Raw genomic sequence first — 9,194 nt, 5'->3', positions numbered from 1 at the left:
TCTCAAATTTTACAATGAGTATAACACTCTCGTTGGCAGGTTGACAGAGCGTTCGGAATCTCTGGCGATCTGCATTGTGAACAACCACATAGACGGCGCTGTTATCCCTATGTACGTGTCTGTCACGTACATGGTATTTGACAACATAGATGGCGCTGGTTCCCAGTGTAACCGTCTATCTTGCATGTCGTGTAACATCTTGGATGGCGCCTCTTGTAGCATGAGATCTTTACATATTAACGGGAAAGACGTAATCGTCCGTTACTTTTGAATCACAATCTGATCGGTTAGGGTCTGTAACGCTCGTCATTTTCAAACTGTATCTAATACCGCTTAACCAGGGGCTAGGGGCCGTAAAGGTAGCCATGCTCATTACATCAGCATGATGGCTTTATGAACAGTTGCAATTAAAGCGCGACTGAGATACTTGTTTAATTGTTATTTGACCTGGAACTCATTCACGGACTACGAATTTGAACTTTGATATTGAATTCATGCCTGGAATATTCAGTGTCTGCCCGGTATAATTGAAAACTGATGACCGCTTCTCTCTTGTGTGTTACCGGCTTTATTTCTTATTTGTATAATTTCTTACATACCTTTGTCTTTGGGAGTTAGCGTTAAACGTTGTTTTGGAAATGGATCTTGCGATTATCGACTTGGAACGCCTTTTACGGACTACGAATGGTATATGAATGTCGGACTTGACGCTTATATTTACTGGTCTAGTCGCATGAGGTAGTAATTGTTAGGGATTACAAACTGAATGCCAGGTAGTAATGTAAGAGCGTGTCGTGCCGCCAACTTCGCATATCTAGTTTTATGTTCCAACAACTCCTAGACTTGTTCGTAAATAGGAAGTTAGATCCACATCATTTCATTTTTTTCAATCGTATTAAACATCAGTGTCTCGTAAATTGCAATCATTTATACGATGGCAGATTAGGTTTCAATTCTCAGTCAAGGTCTTGGCGGTGCGGCTGTGGGTAGCTTTTAGTCATAAGGTGTGTCAGATTTGCGTTTGGCAGTCAGATTTCCTCCAGTCTTCAACTTGACCACCTTCGTATATATTAAGTGAAACTTCTGAAACTGAGTATGACAATCAATTACCGGTCGGACTGACTCTTTATTGCAGAACTATGTACCAACCGCAATTTGTCCTTTCCTGTTGTGAGTTCGTCTTCTAACTTCTAACTTATGACATAAGAAAACACGAGCCCAATGTGTCTGAAGGAGCCCTCATGCACTGGCTCACTTCTCTAAAGCATCTACCCCTTACGGCCTCTGGCCAATAACGTCACATGCTCTCAAGGGTTTGGCTGTGGCTTGTAATCAGGAGGTTCACCGGGTGGCTGCAAAGGTCGATGGTTTCCATCTGGCACTGCCTGGTTTCTTTCACCCATCAGACCGCCATTTATAAGTGAAATATTCTTGATTAGAACATAAAACTCCAATCAAGTAAACAATATTCTTCGGAATCGACCAGCTGTGATTACCAGATAGCTGGAATATGTTGTTTTGTTTGGGGTTTTTTTTTGGGGGGGGGGGGGGTTGATGAAGGACAGTTTTTTTTCAGCTCAAGCGTCCTGGCATGTAACTTCTTCCATAACTAGTGTTCAAACTGAATGAAATCGTCCTTTGCGCACTTGTTTTACTGTAGTCACGATGTTTTTTCTCAGTTTTCTCTGCGGAGAGAGCCACGTATTTCAATTTGGTTCTCATTATCATATTTTTGAAAGTCTTATTTCTATTCGTGTACTTTTATTCCCAAGATATGTGACTTTCATTAAAATAAACGTAGCCTCCTGGCAAAGAATTCCAAGACGAGTTAAAACGGAACAGCGAATTATTCAGTCCAACAGTGAACCGTTGCATGCATTGGTTCTGTTTTAAGGAAATAAGAAAAGAAATACGAGCAAAGTATCGTGTGTTGCATAGAAATGGCTTCTTTTATTCCTGACTGGTCTTCCATTCAACATGGCCTTGGTATGTTTGAACCTTAAAGCACAGCAGAAACAATCCCGGTGCATGGATTTAACACTAAAGAATCGGTTTCCGCGGCGCTGTCCAATGAGGGATCTGGTACAAGGCAATTCTCTGATACACAATAAATACGAGTCAGCCCAAAAGGGGCTACAAAATAACGTATACTTATTTAAATTACAGTTCACAATATAACAACCTACGCCTCTCGGTATGTATCAAGAAGACGAAATGATATAAACTTTTGCACATAGTATAAGTTATAGATTGCATCATATTAGCACACTTCCAGCGGGAAAACATCGTGCGGCATTCCCGATATATGGCAATGTTCCTCTTGTTCTCCAATGGTTGCCAGAGCCTGAGGTTGGCTCTGATTGGTTCCGCCTTGCCATGACGTCATAAACAACACTGAATCACATACCACTCGAAACTTAAGACATGATCACCAATATTACACATTGACAAACATAATTACAGTTTTATTTCTCTCCTAGTTGTTCCTTTCCACGTTACATACCGAAGGTTTCTGATATTTTTCAATGAAAACGCATTTCAAGAAAACAAAAATCCATGAAAATGTAACAAGGTTTTTTTTTCAGTTCAACGGTGTGTGAAGAAACAATAGTTAACACAGAAGTAGTTCGCCATCTTGAAGATTCCTAAACAAAAAGGGTAAACGTCTAAGAAGCTAGAAGTAGCAAACATCACACCACCACCCGAGTTCTGGTAGGTTTGGGTTTCAGTATTCCTCCTCTCCCCCATTGGACGAGGTGGAGCGGAAAGATGAATTCAAGCCAGATCCTGATCCATAGTTATACGCCGTGTAACTTCCTGCGCGTTGAAACGATCGATCCTGAAACATGTATATCCGGTAGCAAAAGATGAATGACGGCACAACATATCGTGTCCTAGTTTCATTCCGTTTTAAATATTTGAAAATGAACGCATCTGAGTCAATCCTGTCTCAGTCTTGTTTTCATTTCAGCCAAAATTCCAACTCATTCACATGAAATTTCTTTCAAGTGTTTGCATTTCCTTATTCTGGATGGCACGATATATATTGCATCATCAACTTTCGTATTCCACTTGTATTAGGTCTTACATATTCGTATTTTACTTATATTACGTCTTCAACTTACGTATTCTAATTATATAAAGTCTTCAACGTTCATATTCTTTTTTTTTCTTTTATTCGCCTTGTTTAATTAGGCATTGTTACTGAAGGCAACATTGGTAATAACGCCCCCAAGTTAGGAATGTAATTATCACACATGTAGTTATAATTTTTCAGTTTTACCTCAACGTGTTTATATGTATAAATATTGTGTGTTTTATAGTTGTATATAACTCTGCATTAGTAAATTACAATCAAATTACAAGCAAATAATTAGGTCATGTAGAATGATGAAAACGATCATAAAACGAAGCACTCTTCTCGTGTGATAGAGTTTTATGGGGACTTCGTATTCAATAACGAGGAAAAGAATAATGCAGTGCAAACCAATATGAAGATATTGTTAAATGACATTAGTGTGGGAAATGGTGTGTATATTGTATCATTAATGTCAATGCCAGTATCTCGAAAATGTCAGTAATGAATTTAGCCAACAAAACGACTAAATGATTTGATCAAAGTTTAGATGTAATAGCTTTTTAATGGAAAATACCCGTCGACAAAACAAATATTCACACAATTTAATATTCAATACACGGATTTTCAAATACTTTCATGACAACAGCCGTTCACATTAAATTGTTGTTAATGAGCAGCGTCTTGAATGAGGATTATTTTATAATGTGAATGGCGAGGAATGATACAATGATGGCGATTTGTGATGAGAGCAATGGCTTTAAAACAAAAACACCAAGAAAAACACAAAATCCTGAAACATGAAAGCAAAAACACCAATAGTAACAATTAAAGTACAAGATAAACAATATCCATGCTCAAATAACAGTACTGGAAGTCATGTGGATTTTGATCATTCCGGAAGCCATGCAAGGGTTTTACACACTTACACTCCTACTCGGCAGCTTCCGTAAAACTCTCAGTTACCCTAGTCCGGGTTTGGAATCCAGCAGGCTAAACGTGGCAGAGGAATTGGAAATAACAGAGGTCAGGACAGTGTTGGAACAAGGTGAATCTCAACGGTCAACACACTAAACTGGGGTTTCTATTTCTAACAGCAAATCTTTGAAAAGTGTGACAGAATTGTTCAGGCGACTGGAGAACGGGGTCGACTAAAACTACACAGCTTTATCGCTGGAAGTGGGAAAAGCGAGTGGGTGTGCTAAAAGGTGGATCTAGAAACTGTCCGAAGATAACCACAGCAGTAAGCCACTCCTAAACACGCCATCAGAGGTGGCCAGGTTACCTCGAGGATTATGACGCTTGCTGTGAGCCAGCTCTTTCACGGCTCATTGCTCGTGGCACAGCGGAACTGGTAGACTGTTAAAATTCAATGGTATATTCACTCAAAGGGCTTGGAGGTTTGACATTCAGGCCACCCCCTTACAGTACCGATAACCAAATTCAGCCCAATCACAACAACATTATACTTAGCTTCTATGCTAGCAACATGGCGTCGCCATGATACTGAAGTCCCGTTTTATGGCAGTTTAAAGTAATAATAATTTTTACGATGCCAAAAACGCACTTCAGAAAATCCCATTTACTGGATTGCTAGTTAGCTTCTTTTTGTATATGATAAAATTTACCAAACATTTAATGTGTAGCTGTCTCGAATAAGGTATACTTACACCAGGGCTAGCACTAGACACGCGGGCGCTTGACACAGAGCTACGGTTCTTGGCGCGCAGTTTCTGCAGAGACGTCTCAGCCTGATCGGCTCGCTCCTCTGCGTCTTCCAACTCATGTTGAACTTTGCGGAATTTGGCCAGGTTAACGGCAGCAATTTCCTCCTGTGGAACAAGAACAATTAAATGACGTTTAGGAGTTGCGTAGAGTAATGCAGAGACACATTTCTTACAGATGACAACTTTTTGGTTCATCATAACTAAACATCAACGTTTGGAAAGCAAAGTGGCAGCAAAATTAATTGAATTGCCAGACCTGATACTAAGGCAACTGTTTCTATCATCAAACTCCGTTCTGTGTAAAAGACCGGAAAAAAGTTATAAATAATGCTGACTTTTACTGAACAATTAAGGTACTCGAGAAATTAACTACATCACAACCGTGAGATTGACTTACAGCCTCCTCGACTTGGCGTTTGTATGTCTTGATCTTCTGTTGTAGTTTGTCGATAAGGTCCTGTGTTCGCTCCTGGTTCTTCCTGTCTTCGTCAGACTGGAAGGCCAGTTCCTTCAGGCGACGGTCAGCCTTGCGCATGTTCTTCTGGGTGTCAGCATGGCGACGCTGTTCTGAATCCAGCTCAGACTCCAATTCACGAACCTAAAATATTAAAAAAAAAAATGACAGAGTAACAATTCATCAACCCATCTGTAAGCCAAAAAGAAATGTTGTAAATAATGACTAATCTATCAATAAAAGAGAATTACTTGGAGATGTTGTGTCACATATATATTTATTGGAATTGTTATAGCCTATAACTAGTTGATGTCGGTTGCTCAAAAGTGTATTAAAAATTAAGTCAGGCTTAAATATTAATACCAGTGTTGACAATATACAAAACCAAGAAGTCCAGCCTAAGGTTAATATCGGGCTTAACTGCGAATACACTTTTGAAGAACAGGGGCCAGAAGCTCAACTTACTCTCTGTTCCAGCTTGGCAATAATCTTGGCGCCTCCCTTAAGGGCCTGTGCCTCGGCCTCGTCTAACCTGACCTGCAGTTCCTTGACCTGGCTTTCCAGACCCTTGCGCATTTTCTCAATGGACAAGGCGTGGTCCTGTTCCTGGCGGAGTTCATCAGCCAAACGTGCAGCATCGGCCATGGCTTTCTTGGCACGGTCATCAGCGTTCCTGGCCTCATTGGACAGTTCATCCAGATCAGACTGAAGAAGGATCAACAGTTCTGGGTTATACATACCTGTGTATTGGTTAATTAATTGTTGCTTTCTGAAATATTTACACTTCTGAGAGAAAAAAACATTTCCCTTGATGACTCTTTATAGGAAAGAAATGGACAAAGACAGACACTACAAAAGTATGAAGTCTGAAAAGTCACAAACTAGTCCTATTATAAATCGTATTAACGATTTTGTTTAGGATGAAATAGGCGATTTACCTGCATAGCTGTAACATCTCCCTCCAACTTCCTCTTCTGACCAGACAGAGATGTGGTCTGGGCTTGGAGTTCGTTCACTCTGTCATTGGCCTCGGACAATTCCATCTCAGCGGCCTTTCTGGCTCTATCTGCAGATTCGAGCTGTGTCCTTAACTCCTCTACTTCACCAGCGATCATGTTGCAGCGTCTCTCGGCCATATTATACTGTTCACGAGCATCATCGCGCTGGCGCTGTTCATCCTCGATCTGAGATTGTTGCTCCTGTGCAAAGAATCCAGTGGTTATAGAGTAATCAAGCGCTTATGGAGTAAACCTTCCATAACCAGTACATAACTACATCTACAGTTTTCAAGAAGTTGACTTTTAAAAAAAGACGCTGTAGAACACCGTTTCGTTAAGCAGAATAATGTCAAAATATCAAATTTTGAATCCTTACCCTGATTTGTTGCTGGAATTTCTTGATGTTCTTGTCAAGTTCAGCCTTGCCTCTGTTGGCGGCATCCAGAGCGATTTCCAGCTCGTTTATGTCCTGTTCAAGCTTCTTCTTCACCTTCATGGCATCGATCTTACCCTTGGATTCGGCCTCCAAGCTAGCCTGCATGGATTCCATGGCACGTGCATGGTTGCGACTGAAAACAAGAACCGCAAGATTTCCCTAAAATATACGGTTAAACAACGATGAAACTGTGGCCACTGTTGTGGGACTCACTTAATTTTACGCTGGTTTGTTTCTTAGTGGGTTTATATGAACACTGTCCTGGTGTTGTTAACAATGCTTCACTCACCGAGTGTTTTCGAATTCCTCTTCCTTCTCCTGCAGTCTCCTGTCGATATCGGAACGGATCTGGGAGATCTCCAGCTGAGCTCTCATCACCTTGGCTTCCTCCTGTTCGAGAGCAGCCTCGGCCTCCTCGAGGGCGGACTGAAGCTCCTCTTTCTCCAGCTCAAGGCGTTTGCGGGCCTTCTCCACCTCATGTACGCTGCGACCACCTTCGCTGAGCTGCTCTGTGAGATCGTGGATTTCCTCGGACAGGTTCTTGTTCTCCCTTCTCAGGGCCTCAATGGTATCGTGAGACTCGTCGAACTGACCCTTCATACGGAAGAGTTCAGCGGAGTAGCTACGGGCCTCCTTCTGGGCGTTTTCCAATTCGCTTTGTAAGTCGTTGACCTTGGACTGCCACTCCTGGATCGTCTTATCGAAAGAGCGCTGTTTCTTTTCAAGAGCATTGGCGTTAGCATTTGCCCTCTCCACGTCAATGGTAGCATCCTCGAGTTCGCCTTGCAGACGAGCCTTGGCCTTCTCCAAGCCGCTCACCTTGGCATTGGCTGCCTCGACAAGTTGCTCCATCTCGCTGACACGGTTCTGAAGTTTGCGTCTGTAATATAAGAGATTTATTCATCAACAAATAGCCTTCTACTTCACAACTATGTTACTGAAAAGATTTTGGAAAAAAATTTCATGAATTAGTTAATGACAAACTTCAAAATTCTTTGGGAAATTGGTCTTGCGGTGTTTGACATGGAATGTCCGTTATGGTTGACGACTTGTATACAAATGTCTGTCTCCACGTCTTGGTTACTTACTTGGCCTCCTCAAGCTCTTCGGCTCTTGCAGTACCCTCGCCCTCGAACTTGGTCCTCCAGATCTGGACTTCGCTGTTGGCCTTGGAGAGTTGACGTTGAAGATCGGACTTGCCCTCCTGTTCTTCCTCAAGCTGCTCGCGTAGGGACTCGATGTCAGAGTTCAAGTTACGGATCTCACTCTGGGCCTTGCTTCTTGCCTGAGGGTCAACAAAGTAAAAAAATACCAATGTCAGTTTGTTGATTGATTTTTTTTTTATTGATTGGTGTTTTACGCCGTACTCAAGAATATTTCACTTATACGACGGCGGCCAGCATTATGGTGGGTGGAAACCGGGCACAGCTCGGGGGAAACCCACGACCATCCGCAGGTTGCTGAAAGACCTTCCCACTTACGGCCGGAGAGGAAGCCAGCATGAGCTGGACTTGAACTCGCAGAGACCGCATTGGTGAAAGGCTCCTGGGTCATTACGCTGCGCTAGCGTGCTAACCGACTGAGCCACGGAGGCCCCCAGTTTGTTGATATTGGGGAATCTGTGCTCCATTCATCATTTGCCTTCTATTTCCTCTTTTCTGTCGAGTTTTCACGGTGCATATTGTCAGACCAAACCAGAAACATCTCATATATCGTTGCAATCGAATGAGCATTGACAATGAACAGTTAGAATAAAGCTCTAAATGAGGTAAATTGAGAAGAGACCGGATTTTCCAGTTGCGTGTGACCTCTACGTAGTGTCCTACTGTCGTTACAGGTCTGGTTTACTGTTCATACTGTAGTTTTCTGTATTAGAATGCCATGTTAACATCTGAGATAGGTTCAACTTACTCTTGTCTCGTCCTCAAGACTGCGCTTAGCCTCTTCCAGTTGGTTCTGGATTTGTTGCCTCTGCTTCTGGAGCTGACCGATCTGGTGCTCAGCCTCCTCCAGCTGGCGGGACAAATCAGCAGCCTCGTTCTGGAGCTTGCCCTTCTGGTTGTTCAGGTCACTGATTGTCCTCTGCTGTTCTTCAATCTTGGCATTCAGTTCTGACATCTGACCCTCAACCTGTTTGCTCATTTTCTCAGACATACCCTAATTAGATGAAAAAAGAACCGTTGAAACAATTAATTACATAAATCTACGAAAAGATTAAAATTTGACATATACTTTGTGTATCACATGATTTAGAAGGTAGTTTCAACACAATTTGTGTAAACGGATTTGTAATCTCGGAAAGTAAATATATGAAGGCAGTTTTAATCACCGCAAATTGTTACGATAATTAATGTTTCAAATTTCACAAATATTTTATTCCTCATACTGCTTTATTGTCTTTTATAACAGAAGTTTATCACATAATGGAACAAAAGCATGCCGTATCTGCAAGAACGATCACGCCATACTGACGATAAACGAACACTTTGAAAAAACTCAAGAA

At 41.8% G+C, this 9,194-nt stretch overlaps 1 protein-coding gene across 4 annotated transcripts in view; it reads right to left on the bottom strand.

The window, feature by feature from the left end:
- Positions 1–1,921: 1,921 nt before the first annotated feature.
- The window catches only part of LOC135468541 (myosin heavy chain, striated muscle-like), a 33,739-nt gene continuing 26,466 nt past the window's right edge, over positions 1,922–9,194 (bottom strand). For 3 of the 4 annotated variants that reach the window (XM_064746851.1, XM_064746860.1, XM_064746867.1), the window contains exons 28-37: positions 8,603–8,848; positions 7,780–7,976; positions 6,981–7,571; positions 6,632–6,824; positions 6,196–6,456; positions 5,723–5,962; positions 5,201–5,401; positions 4,747–4,908; positions 4,362–4,435; positions 1,922–2,839 (exon numbers count right to left, since the gene is read on the bottom strand). In XM_064746851.1, coding sequence (XP_064602921.1) covers positions 4,370–4,435; positions 4,747–4,908; positions 5,201–5,401; positions 5,723–5,962; positions 6,196–6,456; positions 6,632–6,824; positions 6,981–7,571; positions 7,780–7,976; positions 8,603–8,848 — 2,157 coding nt within the window. In that variant the 3' untranslated portion in view covers positions 1,922–2,839; positions 4,362–4,369. Of the gene's footprint in view, positions 2,840–4,005; positions 4,070–4,361; positions 4,436–4,746; positions 4,909–5,200; positions 5,402–5,722; positions 5,963–6,195; positions 6,457–6,631; positions 6,825–6,980; positions 7,572–7,779; positions 7,977–8,602; positions 8,849–9,194 lie in introns of all 4 variants that reach the window. The other variant, XM_064746875.1, reaches the window with a different exon arrangement.

The sequence above is a fragment of the Liolophura sinensis genome, chromosome 1 (genome assembly GCF_032854445.1).
Source record: "Liolophura sinensis isolate JHLJ2023 chromosome 1, CUHK_Ljap_v2, whole genome shotgun sequence".
NCBI classification, from domain to species: domain Eukaryota; kingdom Metazoa; phylum Mollusca; class Polyplacophora; order Chitonida; family Chitonidae; genus Liolophura; species Liolophura sinensis.
Note: the sequence above shows the minus strand (reverse complement) of the source record. Positions and strands in the feature narration are given on the sequence as shown.